Source organism: Amphiura filiformis, chromosome 14, assembly GCF_039555335.1.
Source record: "Amphiura filiformis chromosome 14, Afil_fr2py, whole genome shotgun sequence".
Taxonomy (NCBI): Eukaryota; Metazoa; Echinodermata; class Ophiuroidea; order Amphilepidida; family Amphiuridae; genus Amphiura; species Amphiura filiformis.
The window spans coordinates 54,546,043-54,570,354 of record NC_092641.1 but is presented as its reverse complement, the minus strand read 5'-3'; the positions used below and the strand labels follow the sequence as shown (position 1 = coordinate 54,570,354).

The 24,312-nt window shown below is 37.2% G+C and overlaps 1 protein-coding gene across 1 annotated transcript in view; it reads left to right on the top strand.

Moving 5' to 3' along the window:
* The window catches only part of LOC140169504 (uncharacterized), a 37,397-nt gene extending 13,636 nt beyond the window's left edge, over positions 1–23,761 (top strand). The window contains exons 12-33 of the mRNA XM_072192766.1: positions 185–523; positions 860–898; positions 2,313–2,548; positions 3,034–3,166; positions 6,482–6,841; positions 7,360–7,520; positions 8,182–8,380; positions 8,991–9,136; positions 9,979–10,080; positions 10,638–10,761; positions 11,287–11,520; positions 11,945–12,067; positions 12,512–12,538; positions 13,365–13,499; positions 14,005–14,142; positions 14,937–15,329; positions 15,546–15,622; positions 16,147–16,421; positions 16,692–16,804; positions 17,228–17,393; positions 18,275–18,448; positions 19,475–23,761. Of these exons, the coding sequence (XP_072048867.1) occupies positions 185–523; positions 860–898; positions 2,313–2,548; positions 3,034–3,166; positions 6,482–6,841; positions 7,360–7,520; positions 8,182–8,380; positions 8,991–9,136; positions 9,979–10,080; positions 10,638–10,761; positions 11,287–11,520; positions 11,945–12,067; positions 12,512–12,538; positions 13,365–13,499; positions 14,005–14,142; positions 14,937–15,329; positions 15,546–15,622; positions 16,147–16,421; positions 16,692–16,804; positions 17,228–17,393; positions 18,275–18,448; positions 19,475–19,619 (3,839 nt within the window). The 3' untranslated portion in view covers positions 19,620–23,761. The remainder of the gene's footprint in view (positions 1–184; positions 524–859; positions 899–2,312; positions 2,549–3,033; positions 3,167–6,481; positions 6,842–7,359; positions 7,521–8,181; positions 8,381–8,990; positions 9,137–9,978; positions 10,081–10,637; positions 10,762–11,286; positions 11,521–11,944; positions 12,068–12,511; positions 12,539–13,364; positions 13,500–14,004; positions 14,143–14,936; positions 15,330–15,545; positions 15,623–16,146; positions 16,422–16,691; positions 16,805–17,227; positions 17,394–18,274; positions 18,449–19,474) is intronic.
* The last annotated feature ends 551 nt before the right edge of the window (positions 23,762–24,312 follow it).

The window sequence follows — 24,312 nt, the reverse complement described above, 5'->3', positions numbered from 1 at the left end:
ACTAAACATACATGAAAACGTAATTTGAACATGAAATTAAAAGTTTTAAAGCTTTTCTATTTTACAATCGTGTATACTATTTTATTGATATTGTTCTATTGTAAATGTTAATTACGCTTTCGTTATCACTTCATAATAATTATACTGACATACTAAATGACTTAAACTATGTGTTCTCGGATAGATTTCATAGAAATAACATTAGATGAAGGGCGTGGCAGCGTTAACCCCCGAGCAGATGTACCAATAGTAACAGCATACACCGGTGACGACATAAGCTTATCATGCCGCATTTTTGCGGATATATCAGAATACACCATTATCACGTGGCAAAAGGAAAATGCTGTCTCCTACAATGGTGATCTCATGCAACAATTTAATGGAAGTCTTACAATAGAGGAGAATAAGGAACTCAAAGAATGGAAGTTGAAGATTATGAATGTGTCCGCAGAGAATCAGGGGAAATGGACATGCACTACAAATATCCATTCCTTATCAACTAGTATAGACTTGGTTGTTATCGGTGAGTCCTTTTTGATTTACATACTTCGGAAACCAGAAAGAGGTTACACAATGATATCTTTACTCCCAACATAAAGATAAATTTCATATTCATTTTTAAAGATTAACAAGAATTTCAGAATTGTAAATCATCGTGGCCATATTTGGATTCAGCACGAAAAATGCATTAAAATAAGTACAAACAAGCCTAGTATTGGTTCAGTGGTTCTTAAGATAGCTCTTGATATTTTGAGAAAATATCTCAAAACTTGGACTTTTAAGTTGAAGCCTATGGCTATGACGCGGGGCATTAATATTTCATAACAGATTCTAACTTATTTTTTTTTACACATTTCAGATCGTAGACAAATGGATTTTGGTGGATTTGGTATATCTGGTAAGTTAAAATACGATGTATTTAGGCCAAATCGTGAAACAAAAACTTATCACATTAATGCTTTTAAGATGAGGATCCATTATAACTGGATAGGACGTTGAAGCATATCCTGTTCTGCCTATATGGAGACAGTACAGAGGCCAGCCCCATGAAATGAACGCGTCGTTGGACAGATGTTTCAAATGGGCAAATCATATGTCCCGAAGAGTCTGGGGAATCTTATCTCATATGTTGTCAAATGTGTAACCCGCGAGTTCTATCCCGTTTCCATGGCAACAATCACCCTACCCTATTGAAGGATTTTTCTGATTTTGTGGAAACGGAATAGAATTCCCGAGTTACACATTTGACAACATAGCAGATAAAGTTCTCCAGACTCTTCGGGACACATACGATTTGTCCATTTAAAACAAATTTAACAACATAGCAAATAAGATTCTCCAGACTCTTCTTAACATTTTGATATATGGCCAATGGAACTCGATTATTAGTTTCCGATTGGATGTTTGAAAAAAAGGAAGAGGTCGCTATTTCATTATTCATTATTCGGTCTCTTTTCATTATCCATTATGTCAACAAAATCAATGATTTTATGAACAGTTTTCTCCTAATTTAGGTACCCCATCAGTACCAAAGTATATATTGTTGATGAAAGACCATTTCAAAACAGGTAAATTAATATGATCATCATTACAGACATTTTGCAACAGATTGAGAAAAGATTTTAATTTGTTTTTATTAAAATGAAAAGAAATTTGCAATTTTTGTAATCACTAGAAACATGATGAGGTAATCCGTAAATTTCCATTATTTACCACATCCTCTACCCCTACAACTGAGAAAAACTGCTGATTATGATCAGCAGGGGATGTCAGACATTTTAAGAGTTTAAATTTTGATTATTTCCATCTCAATTTTCAGATAATTGACTTTTTTATAAAAATAATGAAAGTTTTGGTCAAAATGAAAAGGTGATGCGGGCGGTCAATAGGAAACTAACAATCGAGTTCCATTAGCCTTAAATAATAATTTGTCCATTCTACGAAATCGTAGATCACTTTTGGATGCATGGCCTCTATTCTGATACTTATTATGCTAAATATTTTCCCACCCAGGACATTTTGAAGGGATACAGTGAAACATGTGAAGATAATACGGGTTGCCATATTGTTCCCTTTTGTGGATATCAATTGGCAACCCATTGCCGATGAGCTTAAAGGAAATTGAATTATAAAAGAGGCTAAAGGTATCTAACATAAAGTACACACTTCATGTATGGTTAAAAACCAGTGTTTCAAACTTTTTAAATGTTTTTATAACCAACCATTAATCCGTTCCTAGACTAACGATATATTACATATAGGCCTAATTGGGAAGTGATTTGTATTTTATCCAAAACTTCACTTTTTTTCAGGGAACATGGCTATAAGTCTTACGGAAGGCAGAGGCCAGGTTCATCTCGTGCAAGTCCCAGATGGTGGTATCATCACAAATATGCAGGTTATAAGTGGTGACGTCATAGCAATGACTTGTAATATTACATTGGAAGACACTGATGAAAATATGGGAGAGATGGTAGTTGTATGGAAGAAAGAAAACGATACGATCTCTGTTGGAGATGCTCTTACGTCTTTCAAATATAACGAACGGGTATGTCAGCTATTTGTTTGAATTTGCACGATTTTTGAAGCTTGCAGTTGTTATAATTATGATTGATTTTAATTATTGATATCTCAGGCAAAGAATCATACAAAATCAGAAAAAAAGACACAAATATAGTCAACGGGGTCCCTGACGGATTCATTAATAGCGAACTAAATTACTTTAAAATGGGTCTCCAACAACCCCATTGGCAAAAACGTTATAAATACGACAAAAACATACTAACATATTACTGATAAAGGTACATACAACTACGCAATTTGCACGAAAAGAAAATAAACTAAAGACAATTGCACTGGAGACATCATTTGGTAAGGTGTGCCATAACCTCGGCAATGCAACAAAGAGGGAACTTATCTTTCCTTTTTTATTTTGTTCAGGAAACGAAATATGATAAATATCACCTATTGACAACATCAAGCAAATGCATCACTTTTTTTAAGTCTTGAACTCTTTATTTTGAATTGATAAAGGTTGTAATCAGCGCCAACCCTACAAGAACTGAGTGGACATTAACTCTAAGGAACGTAACTAAATCTGATGAGGGGCAATGGATGTGTATATATCAGAAAGGAGGAACAGCATATGCTAACTTAACGGTAGATGGTGAGACTTTTGTTACACGATATCTTTCTGGGTATCTTGGGTAGTGGGAAAGAGAAGAGTGCAGATTTGCCATTTCCTATAAATCATCCATGTGCAGTTTAGTTGTACATATTTAGGACTGTACGTATAATGCACATATCAAATGCATCCCCGGCCCCTGGGGACCCGGGGATGGCCGGGTCGTGGGCCGTGGATTTTGGGTTTAAAAGTTCAAGTCCCGGGTAAACACCTGGCCAGTCCCAGACCCACCCGGGCAAAACTCTCAGCCACTCCCCGGCCCCCCGGGGCGAATATCCGATGCAAACCGATGCAAACCCCGGGTATTCCTCGGCCCAAGTTCCCGGCCCTGATGAGCATCGGATATAGGCCTGGATCTACATATGGTTTTAATATCGCTGGCTCAAAATTCGGTATTCAGGTATGTCTTCACTAAATGGAATGCCGAGCTCTGGACATGCTGGGAGGATTCAAACGCTTCAAATATAGGTCAACATGTGTGTTCCATTGCAAATACGTCAGTTACTCACCTTGTTGCGGAACATCTAAAAACGATAACGAAATTAGGCTACCTAGATTCTCGTCACTAGTGCAGAGCAACGTAATTCTCAGATATAGGCCTACTGTTTCCACTTTCGGACTAACATCTATATTATGTCTAATGACCCTTTTTCGGACGGGCATACCGTCGAAGGAATTTTACGTTGCATATATCAATGTCGTATTTTTCATGCTTTACAGTGGCAGGGGAACGGCACAAGAGGGGGATCCCTGTGTGCCATCAAGCAATGTCAAGTGCTATATTTAATATGCATGCCGGGGGGGGGACTTCAATATGAAATGGATATAGGTGTAGGGCTGGCACTTTCGCTCTAAGGGGCATTCGGTGAGAGCAAAATGTAAAAAATATGGGGTCATTGGGTGAGACCATGATTTTTGGCATTCGGTGAGAGCAAAATGTAAAAAATATGGGGTCATTGGGTGATAACATGACCTTTTTTTAAATGGAATCTTTGGGTGAGAGCCGAAACAGCGCCACAAAAACCTCGAAATCGAATTTCTAGTTCGAAATGGCTTCAAATTTCATCGTTTTTTCAAACTAAGTATAACAAAATCAGTGAAAAAATGAAAGTTACTGTTCAAATTGAACTTGTAAGGGTCTTTGGGTGACAGATCAAATGGAAAAATAGGGGGTCTTTGGGTGACAGAGCATGTGTTCGTAAAAAAATATGGGGTCTTTGGGTGACAGCGATGCTGAAAAAGGGGGTCTTAACAGCCCTACATATGCGTCACCTCCAAAGTTGGAGTGCCCCCCCCCCCCGGGTATGCATGATTGTTTTAAATATATTAGGAGGCATGATTGGTGGGTCGGAAAATGCCAGGAATAAACCAGGAATATCGTATTGATATAGGGCCTTCATGTAGGTCTATATGATTAAAACATCAAAGATATGAAAGAAACAGATCACTGCATTTACATCTGTCCACGACTATACAGGAGTGGCGAATGTTCGATCTTTGCATGAACATTTTTTTATAATATTATGTGCTTAAAAGCACATAATATTATAGGCCTATATATGATTTTTTTTTTATGTCAATCCAAAATGCAACTTCAATAATTATAATGGGGCTATTCTGTAAAGGCCCATACCCCATCCAAATAGGTCTACCTTGTATCTTGTTTAAAATCAAATGACCATCTATCAAATTTTTGGCGCACTAATTATTAATATTTTGTTTCATGAGGTTGTCATTTTGGGTAATATTGAAAACATCCTTTCAACGATTTGTGATTAATGATATTGTTAAACGCTCCAACATGAAAATATAATATAGTTTTGATATCTGTATATTAACACAAGACATTGAATTCAATTTTTATATCATATACCTATTATTATTTTTTTAAAGAAGAAAAATACAGCTGGAGAGTTTATAAAGAACATGTACACTACCTATAGTATCTAGTCTTCTATTAAGTATTATGGCCATGTAGCAGTCGATCGCAGATGTCACAAAAGTATCATGGATTCTTTAATTATCACGGTCAGTTTTGTTTTTGAGGGTAGGCCTAATAATTTAAAACTTTACTCTCGGCGGGTGGTTAAAACTTTTAAAAAAACCCAATAAATTTGGCATAAATAAGCGTATAGCCGGCTCTCGTTTGCACGTGCATGTCAAGAAGCCATGTTAACTTTAGAGCCCCGCTAAATAGTAGATACATGAACTACTATGGCAAAATTGGGAAACAACATTTTTACAGCCAAGATTTTGTTTTTGGAATGGATTTATATGAACAGTAACATTAATGTGGCGACTCAGTGGATTATTAATATACATCCACGGCTCAAGTACGGCCAAGTGATAGGATTCCCTGACCCATAAATGCGGGCATCCTTACTAGCAAACCACGGCCCATTTTACTGGTTGGAAAACCCCGGGTAAGTTACGACATAATCCCGGCCCGGCTCGGGTAAAGTCCCGGCCCACTTTCCCGGGGTTTTGGCCGACGTCAAGTCTTATACCAGTCCCGGCAAACACCCGGCTCCCCCGGGATACATTTTGAGTCAAATCCCGGGTCACATGATGTCAAGTCCCGGACCATCCCCGGGTCCCCAGGGGCCGGGGTTGCATTTGATATGTGCATAACTGATACAATCAGAGGGCGATATCACTCACCGCAAGAGGGTGTAATCAATGGACTAAAGTGCTCATTATTAGCTTCTGAAGACAGTTATACAGTGCTGAATATTAGCATTTGAATGTGAAGATTGGGTTGCAATGATAGTGCGCATTTTCGTAATGCTTCACATGCCTATTTTGTTATTTTTGTTTTTTTACTTTTTTACTTTGTACCAATCTAAGTCGTGTGTAGAAAAGAGTGGTTGATTAACAGGCACAAACATATATAATAACTTTGCACAAGAGTTGCTCCATGAAAAAGAACATAAAATTGTACCCCTGCTGATCCCTACTTATAAACTGTCAGCAAGAGCTATGAAGTGTGACCACTAATTCAATAATTATCATCCTTGAGGCAATGAGCAATTAACTTACCAGACCAGACCCAGGAACAGAGAGCAAGTACAAGGGGGGGCGGGTAATTACCAGTAATTGGGGTATATTAGTGGCTTATATTTTATGTCCTTTTTCATAGCGCAACTCAACTATACACGTATATTCTATACATTATGCTATTTCATTGCGACAAAACTATTTTGAAAAGGTATTTGTTTCGTGTTACATGTATTTTCTGCGCATACGTGTCTAGAATTTAAAATGACTCAATGTTATAATGATTATGTATTATTGAAGAAACCCCATTCGGAGTGATGATCAAATTTAACGGATCCACATCAAACAAAGAAGGCGGCACAATCGAAATACCTCTTGGAAAACCTTTCACCTTAACCTGCGTGGCAAATCCAGACATCCCGACAGATAATATATATTACGTACTTTGGTATCAAGAAAATGAGCTAGTCTCTTACGACGAAAGGATTACTCGTGATCAGGATAATGGACGTTTATCAGTAGAACAGGACATAGAGAAGCATGAATGGAGACTAACTATTAAAAGATCGAGTGAGGGAGATCTGGGGACTTGGAAATGTGTTATGGAGACTGGTTATGGACGGGAGAGTTCCATTGCTGCAGTTAATGTAACAGCTGAAGGTAATATAAAAACAAATGTTACTTCTATTATGCCGGGATCTATGCATGGTAATATTTACTTGAACATAGTCGAAAATTAAATGTTATCTGTTCCGAAAACTTTCAAAATTAAGCTTTTTTCCAAAATTAGTGAAAATGGACTTACTTGGTTTAGGAAACAAGTTCTTCATTTGTACAATGGTGGCATGCTCATAGAGACGGATAATGTTTAACCTCGAATGAAATAAATAAGAACTAAAATGTGACATTCATATTCTTCTGATATGATAGGGTAAATGAGTCACCAAATAAAATATCCTTGCCAAGTGACGTAGCTTCCTCAAGGATAACGATAATGGCAATGTAATTTAAACAAGCATGTGTAAAGTGATATAATTTCATAGAAGAACTTAGTTATAAACTGTTAGCGTTCAGCGTCAGAGTACCTTCAAGTAACATAAGTGAATCAAAAGTCTGGACTACCAACAACTTTGTAGCTACGCTGTAATAATGTAATGTTACCTACGAATTACTTACAGTTGTAGCATGTGAACCCATCTCAGAGGACAATATCAACTTATGTCATGGTGTACTACCTTACGATGTCACCGTGGTACCTAATTTATTGGGACACACTAATCAAGCAGATATATACGAGGCATTGAATGCCGTCCTTGAGGAATTCGATTGTCCACTGCGGGTAAGTGACTTAGTTTAAGTTATAAGTATGCCTTAGTAGAGAAGAAAATATATGACGTTACGAATCTCAACTTGAAACTAGTATTGACAATTTATAGCTCCCACTCAGGGATTTGCTACTCTAAACGTTTAGCTTCCAGGTACCGACTGTAAATGAGTTGCAAACATATCGTCGGATTGTTACAGTATGTAGTTTCCAAGAGAATTACAGCTAAGGCAATTTATAGTATTCTTCTACAATAACGTTTGATGGAAGGAATAATTTATACAATGGTAATTCCGCTTTGGCTGTAAGAGGCGGTCACAAGTGGCATATTTTTTATAAGTACTTGAAGCGTAATGTTAACGTCACCTGCTCGAGGATGTTCTATTGCTTAATTATTTTTGTTGTGTCACACGTTCTTTTCAAGGGGTCAGATTGGTTTCCGACCAAAGATCTTCGGAATCAACAGTCTGTTTTTAAAATGTGTGGGCAAAGAGAAATTTGATTTATCCAGTGCGAGTCCAATCTACATGTTGTGCATCCAGTTTCTTTGATTCTGAAGTCAAGAATGTATAAAAACGAAAATCCTGACGCAACATTTAACTCATTCAAACAGTTGATGCTTTTGGTATATGGCATAATCGGTAATCTGTGAAACCGTGTTTTTTTTTTATACCAGGAATTAGCCTGCAGTATGTTCATTCCACCATGTAAAGTTATTGGTTCAGTCAAAGCTCCAATCTTACCATGCAGAAGTGTTTGTGAGACTGCCAAAGCTAAATGTGACAGTCTCGTATGGGCTGCCATACCTGAGTTTGATTGTGATAGATTACCTCATAATATTGATGAGTATAAGCGTTGCTGGGAACCTTCCAATGGTGAGTATGTAGTTCGTTGCCTTTTGCCCACAATGCTAGTCAACTTCAGTCCCCGACTCGTAAAATGTAATTACGTTAGCAATGCCTTGAACAAATTCTATTTTTTCTCTCCATGAGATTTTGTGACCACGTAAACGGGTTTAATATAATATGACCAAAGGCAGTACATACCCTATAATCCAAGACGACATTAAAAATACTAGTTTGCGTCCGACGTTGGGACAAAAGCGCGGCGTGATTGGTTGCTTTAATTGGTTGTCTTTTTAATTTGGGTTTAGATTTTACAGTAATTGTTTCTCTAAATGTTGACAGTCTCAATATACGGTGTGGATATTATATAGTTTGATAATGATTGAGTTATTTCCATCGATTTTGCATAAAAAGGCGGTGAAATATGACGTACATATTCATCAATGACGTTACACTAACACTGGCTCAAATTCCGTAACTTACGAATGCGCCATTGGAAGCCACCATTACAATGGGTTTGTACATCTGATACCCAAAAGAGCTGACTTTGACAAACAGGCAATAATGAAATGTTTATAATAGTAAGTATCTGTGAACCTTTTGTATAATCGTTATCCGTGTTATTTCTATTTTTTCGCAGCTGTCTTTGGTGATTCACTGCCATGTGAAAAGGTCCCGACACCAATGTGTCAGGAGCTTGGATTCTACCACACACGCTTTCCAAACGCACACAAACATCGCAGTGCTGAACAGGTGATGCGCGAACTGGAAGACGAAGACCTGCAGGTATTTTCTTTTAATTCATCATGATCAATAGGTATTCATTATGTTTTTCCTAGGTCTTCCAATGTAGTATCAAAATATGTTGTAGCCATGTTGATGTTCCTCTTTCGGCACACCACACAGTGTCATCGCCCCGATATCTTCATGGCAGAAATCGCCATGGTCAGTTGATGATTTTGTTCCGACCTTAAAGACGCATAATGAGCCGAGGGACATCCCAACTAAGGCTACAGTCAATACCTCGGTAATTGACTTCTCTAGTGTGTAAGTGAGCTTGTATACGCCATGTGAGTGAGTGCTCACACTACGCTGTGTGTGACCTCTGTGTGGGGGTGAACATGTATACGTCATGTGTGTGAGTGCTCACATCAGAAAATCATAATATTTTTATCAGTTTATGAGTTCAAGACGCACGCTTCTTTTTTCAAGACGCAAGCTAACGACTATCATATCCGTTGAACATATATGTTCAAGTGCAAGGAACCAGATCTGGTTTCTTTATACGAAATCATTTACGGGAGCTATTCATCATTTTCTACCCCGCCATCCAAAGATTTATCGTCTGAATATCAATCGTGCATAGCACATTTACGTGTATCGATCCCGAGTATTCATTTCAATGTCTCTGGTTGTATAATGTTATTATTAACCGGGCGATGTCGGTGTGCACCATTTGTTCAAATCATAATTATGTTCTTCATAAATAGTATAAATAATGCCCATCGAAATAAACAGGTTCGACAGCTTAAACATGAAACAGTGTGAAAACAAAATATGACCCACGCATTGTTCTATTGAAGTTGCAATCATTGAAATTATATTTTGTTCTTGTTTTTATCGTGGAGGCTTTGATAAAATCAGGATGTTCGTCAGAGATCCCGTCATTTGTGTGTGCTGCCTTCTATCCACAATGTGATAACGGAGTCACATCGGATCCTTGCCATGAGGTAAGATATCCATGCTTACTATGAGTGCCTAATTGAGTGGCCCAGTATAAAAACGGCCCATGGCACATTTTTCGTCATTGGGAGAAATCGGCACTGTAAATGTACGAATGTTCAATAAAATACATAAGAAATTTGATGCTTAAAAGATTAAATTGACAACATCCCCGAGTTACATTCATGATGTGTTATGTTTGTATGGATGACCTTTGGTGACCTTTGACATTTTTCAACAGCGCCCTCTATTTTTCAAAAATGTGCCATGGGCCGCTTTTATACTGGGCCACTCAATTATGATGATGATGATGATGATGATGATGATGATGATGATGATGATGATGATGGTGGTGATGATGATGATGACGATGATGATGATGATGATGATGATGATGAGGAGGAGGAGGAGGAGGAGGAGGAGGAGGAGGAGGTGGAGGTGGAGGAGGAAGAGGAGGAGGACGACGACGACGACAATGTGCTAGTGTTTATTTAGTGGCCGTGAATGTATGAGTTGCTGTCGCAGCTATTGTTATGCTATTATTCCTATCTTAATTCCTCTCCAGGTTTGCCGTCGCGTTTGGAAAGACTGTAAAGCAACAGCCTTTGAATTGAACATGGCCAAACCCGAAGTCTTTTCTTGTGGTAAACGATATCAGCAATCTGGAGAAAGTAGCATGTGTTTGATGAGTATGTTAGCATCAATTTTTTGTCTTTGCGTAACCACATTGACTTTGAATGCAATTCAACTGTGTCCTCACGTAGTTACTTGTGTTATAAAGACTTTACAACGAACAGATTGGCCAATCTGAGTTGACGTCTATGTTGGGCTGTTAAGCCCCCCCCCATTCCAAGATACCACTGTTACCCAAGACCCAACATTGTTTTAATAAACCAGCATATTCTGTCGTCAAAAGATCCCTTATTTGAGACCATTTTCTTCAAAATTGGAGAATTTTTCTATTTCAATGTTTCTAAGTGCCCCCCTACCTGAGACCGAGTATGCAGAAATGAGTGGTTCCAGCGTTCTTTTGGATCCGGAATACATAAAACGGACTTCAGATTTGTCCTTAGAAAAAGGACAAACTCGACAATGTCATGAACTTTCAAAGAATTGTGCTTGTACGCATTTAATGTCATGATTCTGTATCAAGAATTGCTACAAGCTTACAAATAATATTTTACCATTATCATTACTTCTTATTCTTTATTTAGATATCAGTCCACCAACCGACAAGCCAATTGTAACCAGTATTGAACGTATGCGTACTTCAGCCAGATTTGGTATTAGATCTGACGATGATGACGTGAATTCGTATGTGGTGTCCGCGTACCAAATCAAAGAACCGGAAAGCTTACGACATCCAATATCATCTTCGACGATACAGACGATACCCGCCAAAATTGTGTTTGCCGCTGGTGGCGCTACACAACCAAATATTGTTATTGGTAGATATGAAGTGATTTTGATATAAATAAGACATTCGTTATTGAATTGAGTACAAAGTATTACAATACACATTCTGTTAGTCTAACCCATTCTTTAATTCATAATGCCTCAGATGACCAATTCACACGGTCAGGGGCAGTATTATTACCATTAAAAAGATTTACATTAGAAAAACTTGTTCAGCCCAGCTTTCCAGAAAGTGACCTTCGACTAAAACAACTCGTTTTCAAATGTTGACAGTTGGTTACAGTGATTCAACAGTTTCTTGGCGGTGTTAACGTCTGGTGACAGAATAGTGACTATACTTGTAGTATTGTTGTTGGAGTTGGTGCTGCTAGTGTCGGTGGTAGTGGCGACGATAGTGGTATTGTTGCTTCAAAGTAACCTCACAACCCTGTCATAGCAAATTTATTTTTGTTTCAGGTGATCAGAGTATCCCTGGAGCACGCCCTCTGGATGAAAATGAAAACTATGTCGTCGTTGTACAAGCTAAGAATCGATACGGACTCGGACCGATGGAAATTGTCCGTATTGGAAAATACAATGGTATGTATGATTAATACAATATGTGACCTGCTACCACGAAATGAGCGTAAAAGTCGCAAGTTGGTAGTTTCGAGACATCCTGGCTGACTGTGTTGATGTTCTTTGTTTGCCGCGCCCTACAACCCAGTAGTATGTCCTTCAAGAAAGGCCCATTGTGCCTCCATTCACAAAGGACATTATGATATAGACATACTACTGGCTTGAACAAGTGCGTAGGAAACAAAGAACACCAACGCAACAGGGTGGGCGTTTCGTAACTGCCAACGTGCGACTTAATGCACATTTCGTAGTAATATTTAAATACTTTAACTTAATCAAATCTTCTGTTCTATTCTAGGGAAAACTTTTGATTAAAATTAGCAACGACATTCGCCATCTGCAACTTAATTTTTAACTATGTTCATCAGTATCTATTTTTATTTATTTATTTATTTTTAATTTCAGATGAGATATCAAAGCAATCAGGAACAGGTAAAGTTGTGTAATTACTCCATTCCAAACACTGTGCTTCTTTGTATGGGATATTCTCACTTTGATGTGCACTACATGTTTGTTTGTTTGTTTGTTTGTTTACCCAGGTTGGTCCGTGAGGAACACATGCTAATCCATGGAAACCATGGACCGTTCCAAGTTCATACAAATGCATAAGCCTGGATAGCCAGTGTAGGCTAATATATGCATGCTGGCCTAGATAGCTTTGATAAACAAAGCAAGAAATGGAAGAAAATAGCTAGGAAAAGAGAAAAGAGAGAAGGCCACTCCCAAACACAATTGTACAATTTTACTCTTAGCCCTTACTTCGTGAGAAAGGAAACTGGAATTCCAATCTCAGGCCCCGATGCAAAGGCTGTTAGATCACTCCAATTTTAGATTCTAACATTAGTGCTGTATAGTCAAAGTTAGCAAACACACAATTAATTCTGAGCGAAAATTATTAGAAAAAAAATGTAGTTTTTATAATTGAGAACCCTAATGTTTCATCCGTGCATAACCAAATCCATCGCAATGAGCCATGCGAGGGAATGTGCACAACAGTTGCCAGGTGTCTTGATGACGATATGAAGTGACTATGCAGGGAAAATTGGCTACTCATCCTTTTATTATTTCGAAGCGCAACAGGCGGGTAATCACACTTCTTGGCAATAGTGTAATATGAAACTGGTAAAAAGTACCTATAATAACTTATTCAAATTACGGAAATCTATGTGTAATTAATTGTTTAAATGCAACACCAAAAAACGGTCCTTTCCGACCATCAACCCATTTTATTTTGTCGATGTTTCTTTCCATATAACAGACGGTAATCTCACCTATTTAAGAGTAGGCAATGGTCTGAACCAAATAATATGCATTAGTCTTCGACGTGGATCAGATGAAAGTGTATATGCACCATATTGGACTGACGACAACGGAATAATCATACGCGAAAGTGGTAAGTTTTGGTTGCATAATTTTCTGTCCCGCAAATTATGTGTGTACAATTTTATCAAGTATTTTACCATTCCAGTCTTACATTCGGTCTACCGACAAAAGTTGAAATTTAATGTCAACATTGTTGTCCTCAAAAACTTGTATCTTTTCCTTTTTAATTTCGCTAATGTGTACACCTTTTTTCACTTATTCCATGTATTCGTATTTTAATCTGTTTCCCATATCTTCATTGCCGTTGAATTATTCGGTCTCGTAACATGACTGTTACGAGGCAAATATTACTGTAACCCAATGAAACATAACGTTAATAAAAAGTAAAATGTATGCACGTATAAAGTAAGATTTTCATGTTTGGATACTAGTGAGCCATTCCATTGTGTTTATCATCGTCGATTGTAATAATATATCATTGTTTAATATATATTCTTTGATCAACTGACCCGTTTGAATTTCTTTATGCAATTATTTAACATTTCGGAGTCGTTTGCTTTGATTGATACGAATAGGTTTTCCAACAGCACGTTCAGAAATACTTTCAAACCAAATATCGTTACTGGATGTACTAGAAGATGCAGAAGGTCCATTCACGTGTAAATCTGGAATGGCAAACCAGTATACAGTCACCGCAGATTTGAAAAATCAAGGTAGATCCTATTGGTAGCCAATGGGTTATTCAACTGAATCCATACAACCCCTTTGGAGAAAATGACCTTAATCGCCCACACAGGGGGTGTAGATTTCAAATGAAGTTACCCATTTACGTAACCAATTTGAAACTCACACTCCATGTGTGGGAAATTAAGGCTGTGTCTCCCATATGGGGTGTATGGATTTCAACTGTAACAGCCCAAAAGGTATTACATGGTTATTATGCCCACTGGAATACATCATCCCGTATACACAGCATATGATATTTTTGAATGCAGATTTGACGGGAGAACATCCCACAAACACAAATATTATTTTAAAAAACAGAAATGCGGTCAGTTAAACACCGAAATAACTGGTGTACAACAACATAGAAATAACATCAAAAATACACTAGTGCAAATAAATCAAACAATAAAATACTCGGTTTTCAAAGTAATTTTCTAGGTTGAAACCACGAATGGTCATAGAGGTAATGTGGTGCCGCGTTTTAGGATTATAATTATAACAATAACAGGAGAAAGAGGATGCGACAGTATACTAATACCGAATAGCATATTGCAATAACTCGTGCCCATCTAAAAAGTGATTTACGCAATTTACTGAAAACGAGTAGCGACTAATGCAAAAACGGATTGTTATTGTAAACAAATTAGCCGCCCTCTGTTGACGGAATAATACAAAGTGAGCAGGCGGGTTACAGTTGAATGCTATTCGGCAATATGCGGAGCTTACACTGATTATACTTTTTAACTTTTGGTCTCATCACTTAAATGCTGCTTATTTCTAGGTCAATGTCTTCATTCGGAGAGTCTTCTCTGCAAGGCGTACAGCAATTACACTATTTTACCAAACTACTATGGCCACGTGTCTCTCCAAGATGCCGAATTATCTTCCTACGTGTTCATTCCTCTATTACAAAGCAACTGTTCACAAACTGCTCTCCTGAGACAAATAGTATGTTCCCTTCACTTCCCGAGCTCCTCGTGTACCAATGGCGGCAGTTCTGGGAGCATTGTTTCACCAGTTATTCTTCAACCATGTAAGGAAGTATGTGATATAGTTATGGAAGAATGCGGACCGTATATTGAGGACCTTGAATTCCAATGGCCTCGTGAGGTGACCTGTGATAAGTTGCCGTCTGTTTATGAAGGGCTATGTGATACGTATGGCGAAGATATTGGCAAGTTATTTAGTATTATTTTGCTTTGTTTATATAAAATGTATATTATCATAAAGATTATGTAAGCGTTTTGGATACACTTATGTCTTGGATTTTTACCTAATAGGCAATTGGAATGATGTAAGAAAAAATCTCATCAATTTCAATGCAAACCTGCTAAATACTGCTGAAAAAAGGATACAGTTCACTATTATTAGTATGTTCCTGTCATTCTAGGATTTGGTCCAGATAATGGCTTCTCGCCAGACGCACCTGTAATTGTGACTGTCACCAATAGCACTGGATATATAATGGTAAGTTAACCCCCTGGACACTACTGGTCATCTAACAGCATTTCTGATTGGTTGATAACTTGAAATGCTCATTTCAGTTGCCAATTATGACAAGGCTTTTAACTATTTATGGTCAAACATTCATTTACAGATGATCTCATTAATACCCTCCTTGATTGGTTCAAAATTTGAAAAATCGGCAGGTAGTTCTCATGGGGTTAAGTACAAGAAAGCCAATGTCCTAATTCGGGCTCCTAATTTTGATTGTTATAACAACTGAAGATACTTTGTTAAAAGTCTAACGAGGTATAAACCAAGTTTTTACAATAATTGATACCTTTAATTGTACATATGTCACAAATAATTAAGTGCACTCTTTGTTGTTCTTTTTCTGCTATTATTGTTCTTAGAGTTATTGTTGTTTTTATGTGACGGACCTGTTTGTCACAGCTTTTGTTGTAGCATTGGAAATGTATCTGACTTTTTTTAACATAACAAAAATTAATTGCTAACTACCTAATATTTATGTTGTGTTGCGAGTACAGACAAATGAAACCGATGGATTCAAAGTAAGCACCGGTTCCAGTGTGACTTTTACGTGTAAAATTCAACAAAAAGATGCAGGCATCCAGCAATGGTCATTTAATGGCGTTGGTATTTCGTACAATGGGGATGTATTAACGAATCATGACAGAAGAACGCTCAGCAATGAAATGCAGGGAACATCGTACCTGAATCATCTTGCTATAAACAATGTCCAGGTTGGAGATGAAGGATCTATGTTTGTCAATTTGAGGAGTATCAAATTGAAGCTCGACTAGTTGTCTTAGGCGGTAAGATTTTCTTTCTGGTGAAATTATAGTTGTCTAGCGCAAGGGTGCCCAATTTAAAGTAATAATATCCTCTAGAACAAGTGGTACTTAAAATTATAATCATGTGAATGCTTCACATGCATGACATTTGATGAGGTCCAGTCTGACCCCAGGCAGAACAAGTTTGTATTGGTTAGTGGGTCACGGTCACCTGAGGTGCAGGGGTCATTTGAGGTCATTTTTCAGTAAAATTGTGTTGGAATTTTATGAGAATTCAGTTTCTTGACATCGGTCAAAAAGGAGCCAATTCACATGAACAATGAACAGCGAGTGGCTTTTTCCGCTTTTGTTGTCAACATATCAGATAAACTGCGCAAGATGGACATGGCGGGTTGACGAGATAAGTCACATGACAGCATGAATGATGAGTTGATGAGTCAACTCACCACCACGTCACATTATCATGTATAATGAAAGAAAGAGATAAAAAGACTTAATCGCGTTTGACGTCAGGGCAAGGGCGAACCGTGATTGGTTGCCGACCTGCGCCGTATTGCATTTTCTGTCTAGTTGTCAGAATTTTAGACGTAGCTAGTCTTTTTTATCTCTGTCTTTCATTATATCTCGTCATGACTCTTCTGTGTTTCCGTAGACAAGCCTAACTATATAAGACAGTTCTTTAAACCTTACCCACATTCGCTTAAGAATATACCTCATTTAAGAATGGATAAAACGTATGGTCGATTTTCTTTGAAACATTGGTAGTTATACCTGACTCGCGGTTATTTTCGTTGTTTTACCAATTACTTACCAGATAGAAACAGAATAAATCCGGCCAGATCTAATTCAAGCGGTGGAGACATAAGGAATAATTGTGTTGTCAAACCAAGACGGTATGATATCACAGACAGAGGAATGGATTGCTTCTTCCGGGGATGGGTCGATGTTCAAGGTCAAGGAGCCCCAAATGATTTTTGCAGGTATGTGACTTTACATCCACCCAGATTGAGTACTTTTAATTAATATCAAATGGTGTGGAAACGTGATTACCATTATGTCTAAGTTGCTTAATTCAGGTGGTGTCCTCGAACTGTGATGTCTTTCCACAACTTTCTGTCCCTCATTGCTGCCCTGATGTCTATGTAGGTCAGAGTAGGTCCTCCCATGCTTGGGTATCTAATGGACCATTTTCCTTTTTCCTTGTAGGATATGGGACGATATTCTTAATTTTATTTTACATAGGTCTAATGCTTTAGCGCTACTTAAAGTTTATTCCCATGTCCTGCAATAACGGCGATAGTTACACGGCACTCTGGTATAACACAGGTTACACAGCCCAAACATAATCCTTGTTTTCCGCAAGCCCTTAATATATCATACAAAGATTTACGTTGGAGAGCCTTGAAAACGGAACCATTATGCTGATGCGATGTTCCTAACTATCAAGAATGTTGTGTAATATGCGGATTTAGGTTTCTCTACCGGAAGTCAATTTGTGCGAAATTCCTTCCCACAATGCAATATGCGTATTGCATAACAAAGAATATTGATTATCCTCCGAACTGTGCGGTATCTATTGTTATGCAAAACGCTTATTGCATTGTGGGAAGGAATTTCGGCACAAATTGACTTCCGGTAGAGAAACCCTAAATCCGCGTATTATCATAATCCGTTGCAGAGCCTCGGATTTGGATTATCGTCAATTTACCTTATCAACTTTTTACTCGATGAGCATATAACCAATAAAGAAAGCCTATTTTGAAAAGTGTTGAAATATATTTTAGAAACTATTTCTGTAACCATTGTAAACACTTCGCCATGTACACTTATTGCCAAAAATGATAAATCTTCCTGTTTTCAGAATATCATCTAAAAACGGTCGTAACTTCTTGTCATGTGCCCTAGCTGGTACAGCAGGTGCCTCGGAATACAACTATAACTCGACAAATGCTGGCACTGATTGGTTTGAAGTTGGTCATACGGATTCCTGGTATATGAGGGACGAAAATGGTGATGGCCGAGATGATTATTGTAGGTTAGTAAACATGCAGTATGCATACAATATGAAACACATATGCATGACTCAGCGGAACAAAGTCGCATCTCCATTATGTGCTGTTTGTGTGATTGACTGTGAAATACGTGAGTTCACTCATATGGGAACAGGGCAAATTACAGAAGTGTTTTTGTTCAGAACGGTTTGATTCCGAAGGGTCATTTGTCCCGAACACTATTTTCTATGTAAAGTCGTAGTCCCAATATGTGTTGCTCCGAAGAGGCATTTGTCCGAATGGGTCGTATGAGCGAAAATATCGGTCATTACTCCGAATTGTTATTGCTCCAAAAGGTTATTTCTTCGAAACTTCGTTACTTCATAAGGGCTTTAATTCCAACGAGGCTATGAAATGGTATATATACAAGCCATTTTCTACGAAAAGTAATTATTTCAAAGGAGCATTAATCTCAAAATGTATACGGATCACTACACGAAAGCCAAAACCATTCTTTAAAAAAAATGAGTCTTTCGGAGCAAATGCCTTTGGTAGGAAAAACACGCTTGTCATTTATGGGGCAATGACCCTTCAGAATAATAACCTTTCAAAGTAAATACATGAAGGCTGACGACAAATAAGCACAAATAACCATTACGTCATTGCACTTAGACAATAATGTTATGATTGCCGGAGACTCACTTTAATTATTGCTTATGTACAACTATGATGGATGTGGGTTGTAGAAGTCAGCATGACGTAAATAGGAGTTGAAGACGACGGGACGAGGAAGTTGAGACTGATGGAATCAGTTGGTATAACATCGTACTGCCAAAAAACAAAACAAAAATGTGAAAAGAAATCCTTGGCATTCTACTGTGACAGTCTTTGCCAAAAAGTTTGTTTTGAGAAGTTAATGTTTTATTTCCACGCCTATTATAGGACGAATAATGTTGTTACGTCTCTGTATTGAACGATGTCGATGCGAAATATAAATCATATTTGCGGCCTAAGATGATTGAAATTACTCTGAATATTCACTTATTTTTTGTTTCTTTTTTAACCTTAAGATGCATTGGATCTGCACCACACACTGAAGTTTCTTGTATTCGAGCTGGTAGATCTGGATTCTCAGGACATCGTGATTTTATGCCTGCGAACGCAAATAAACCTTGCCATTTCATACGAGTAGATCCCTTCTTCGGTCCTCCATGAAAATGATATTTAGACCATCTGTACCGATTGATCGTGTCGTTTTGAATAACCCATGAAGTACCACCACAATATATGACATTGTTCTGCAGTGCAGATGTCAAGATTGTTTTATGCAATGCCATTTTATTGAGGGCCATGCCTGTCTATTTCTCTCTGAAGTCATAGCGCTGGTGTTGTTCGAAAGGCAGCTTTCTTTCTTCCCCGGTATGTGACAGATATGGAGGCATCCGGGATACTCATACCAGTCCACCCTTTGATGTCATTCATCCGTCTACTGCCGGACCTCTTCTTTGAAATCCATCCATCATTTGTAATATTGTTTTCTCTGTATTGTGATGGCCAAATAAGCTCAGACATAGGCCTACCTTTGATTGTCAAGTTGCTGTCAGGGTCTGTATTTTAAGTAATTTTATTTTGTACAAATATAAATTGTAAATAAATCATAATATTTACTCTTTACTTGGTAGCTTAATACACCGAAAGAAGCTAGGATTTTTTATGTATTCAATAAACTTAGAACAGTTATCTATTTTTTTTTTTCAATAAATTTAACCATGTTTGACATCATGAAAGAAAAATCCATGGACCTAACAGACCCTTCTGGTGTTAAATCAAATATGGATGTTTCGTTAATTTCTTAGTAGGCACATTCTCCAATAAAGTGTTCAAAATGCCAAATCTGTGTCGCCCATAGTTTCAAGTTGTATTCAGACTTGTTTTGTCAGAAAGAAATAACTTTTATTAATATAACTTATACGTAGGAGTTGCTTTCTAAAATGTGTAAGGCTAGAGGTTGTAACATGCCTAGAAAGTATAAACAATAAAGCTGATTATGCATGTCCATAGTTTTCCTCCATGTCGCCAGCCAAGGTGCGTTCCGTATAATGTGTCCCTGCTCGCTAAACATGCGCGCATATAATGGATTATAGGTACTTTTCATTAGCTGGTATCATGCCCTAATTATTAAGTAAAAAACATCACAACACAGATTATTAAATTTTTCCAACAGGTCTTTGAGACTATGTCACCAATATTGTTCACAGATACGTTACCATATTTCTAATGGATAACAATCTGTGAAAATAATTGGCTAGATGAATGTTCTCATATGTGATGGATCAAGCAGGCTCCATAGTTATATTATATATCTGGAACATAACACAATGGTTTAAAAAAAAAAAAATCAGGTCTATTAATGGCAAAAAGTCCTGACGTTACGTTCATGTCGTCACAGATACGTTACCTATTATTCTACTCCCCTCGGAAAAAACGCTGTGATAAATGAAGCCAAATACCATACCATACCAGACTTTAGTGCATTGGGTGATGACTGATCAAGTATGGGTATTAGGTCGGTACGTTTTTACACTTGCACGATTAAAACAAAGTTGGGAAAGGGCTTCACAGATACGTTACCACAGATACGTTCCCCCCCCCCCCCCCCAATACGTAGAAGTATTATTGCTCAAAAATGAAGTATTGTTGAAAAATCACCGATGCATTGTTTTGTGTTCTTAAGCTATTAAAGTTTACGATTCTGAATGAATTTCATGAATTCTTCGTGGTTGGCGTTTTGTCATTCCTGAGACCAAACTTGAACACTTTATCGGAGAATGGACCAGTAAGCTCTGCAACGTCAGTCCCCAGTTGTTTTGATTCAAAAGCTGAACCCCGTGCAAGGAAAAAGTAAAGACAGCAATTATAACACACCATAGTACCAACATGTGTATTGCTGATATAAACATGTTGGTGTGTTAATAATTTAAACGCGTTGCAGTGTTAAATCGTAAGCAACGCCTACTGCAATCTGCAAAACAAATAATGTTCCGGTTATTATCTTCTAAACAAAGACAGATATTTTATAATTAGAGCCCGAAGTCAATGGCTACATTTTTCAGCTCGGATTTAAGACCCCATTCGTTAAAATCGGTCAAGAAATAAAGCCACAATAATCCAAAACCCAAGGAAGATGCCAATTCAAAAGTTGCAGATTTGTTCCATTACATGCCCTATTGATTTGTACACAAAGCGTTCTTGAACAAGAGAGTGCCGTGCTTCCATTGATTAGCACATAAATCTAGCGACGTGCTTTCCATTTAATATAAGAACATGTATGTGCAACTTTTGATTTCGTTAATTCCTTTGGCTGCTGGTTTGAATTTTGACATATTATTTCCTTTGTTATACAGGGTGAACATAACTGGTACCTTAATTATTTGGCTTACTGTATATATTTTTACGTGCAAAATACGGAATTGAAGTGTTAAAAAGTGTTATCCAGGAATGGTAACAGTTGACGCCCACTTACATACCCACCCGCACCCCTAATTTGCAATCTCATATCAATATTTCAGTATTGGGCGTGTTTTGTACAATGCTTGAGAGATTTTGGTATATTTTGTCCGAATGTGTAAAATGTAAATTGTATATATGTAATTTTGTACAAATTATATTGTAAATAAACTGTAATGTTTACAATTACTGCAAATGTGGTAGTCGATAAAGCCTAAAGGTAAGAGTAAGCAACTTGATATTAAATAAATAATTAGTAGTTTAATAAGTAGATATAGACGAATCCAACGAGCCAAGTGATGGTCAGAATTCATTCTGGGGTCCCCTCCGCACCAAACTGGTGTTGTGACTGCCCAATTGAGTGAATTAAAGCCGTAGTGATGTAATGATAGGATTAACTACCATAACAATATTTTAAAATATCGCACTGCACTAGTGCATTCACGCTGTACCTCTGCCTTCAACCATATATGTCAAAGAACAGGGATCGTAATTCTATAGAATATTCATATCATGCTGAACACTCACACCTCTAAAGTTGTGTTTACACGGTCGAACAAAGGTCACTTATTACCGGTAATAAGTCACTATTACCGGTAAATAAGTGACTTGGTACCGGTAATAAGTCACTTACGTCCGACCGCGTGAACACGACTTTAGAGGTGTGAGTGATCAGCATGATATGAATATTCTATAGAATTACGAGCTGTATTGTATTCAATCTATGATTGCAGACATACACAGGTAATGAGTGCAACCTGCTTGTAGTGCAGGGCGATATATTCAAAAAATGTTTTAACATATTGCTATGGCAGTTAATCCTGTGGCATCATCACTTCTATTGTTTTGTGTTGTTAACTTTAATCATTCTTTTGTCTACGTGTAACACACATTTAAGGTTGAAAATATCACGCTTTAAATTAAACTATGAGACATCCTCATGATGTTGAGGTTCCCCTATATCTATAATCCATTAAGCTTGTTAGTGTAGTATATCTTAATAAACCAAAATACCAGAGAGTATTATTTTCTCAACCAACACACCCCCACACAATTGTACACACACAATACATTCCCTCATTTCAAATATTGAGTTTTAGTTTGGGTTTTGGTTTTGGTTACCTGGTTTTCGATTATCCTGCCTAAGCTCTTGACTGACATGAATATCGATATCTTTGTTCCTACCCTTTGTTAGAAACTCAAACGTTTGTAGCAATGAGATTCGGTTTTCATTTCATTTTGATAATTATATAAACGTGTAAAGAAGATAATCACTTGGTTTGAAGTTACCTGATCTAAGTATATAGAAGAAATGTTTAAATTTCGCAGTGCAATATTCACGAGCAGATAAGTCGAACAAGTCAATCTACAATTGAAAGCGTGGGTTCGATTTCCAAATTAGCCATATCTCTGTCAACAGCTATAGGCTTAACGAAAAAGCTTAACAAATATAGTTTGACAACTGTAACAATAGGACTGAAAGATTGGCTGAACCCACCACCATGAATACAGCACTAATATAAAGCCTGAAATTGCAGGGCATCAACCTCTAATGGAGAAGATCGAAATGCAGTTTAAAATCCTCACCAAGGCTGCATCATTTCACATATTGACCACGTCTCGTTTTAGTAGAAATCCTGTAAGTAATTAATAGTTTATTTCATTTTAGACAATTATATTCATTAGAACCTATGAGAATGAACTTTGATAGAGTGTTGCGAGTCTTCTTTTTTCAAAAGTATAACATAATAATAGTAGATATTGTTAAACAGCATATTTGTAATGTAAATGGTGATCTATTGTGTACATTATGAAAATAAAAATACATTTTTAAAAGTCTTGATTTTCAAGAAGTCACCGTGGAAAAGTCAGATTTTTGTTATTATTATTCAAATAAGTATGACAAACTTATATTTGTGACTTTTGTCCCAGTTATGTTAATAATAATTATGTAAAGACACATTTGAATTTTTTAGGAAGTAGGTATAATTGCTGTCAAATGTATGTTGTCTGAAATTCCAAATGGCTATTTCAGAGAATATACAGCCCTCCTCCAAGTGTTGAAGCCATCACTAGACTAATTGTAATTAATTTTGCTTTGTCTGTATCTAAACATCTCAAAACAAAGTAACTAACCCCCTTTAATAATGACAATTATTCAAAAACGGGTGATTGTATTACAAATCTGTAAAATGCAGTGGAAGCAGAATTTATTTCTGCACATTTTGACACCTCATTTGCAGCAATTGACTTAATATTGACGTCACGGCGTACATTCAAATCTATGTAACCCAAGATTTGAAAGTTGCAGTAAATTGTATTGATTTTGTATTCAGTGTAATGGAAGGAAATCTGTGTAAGGATATCTGAGTGGTTTTGTATTGTAAAAATTTGTAACTTT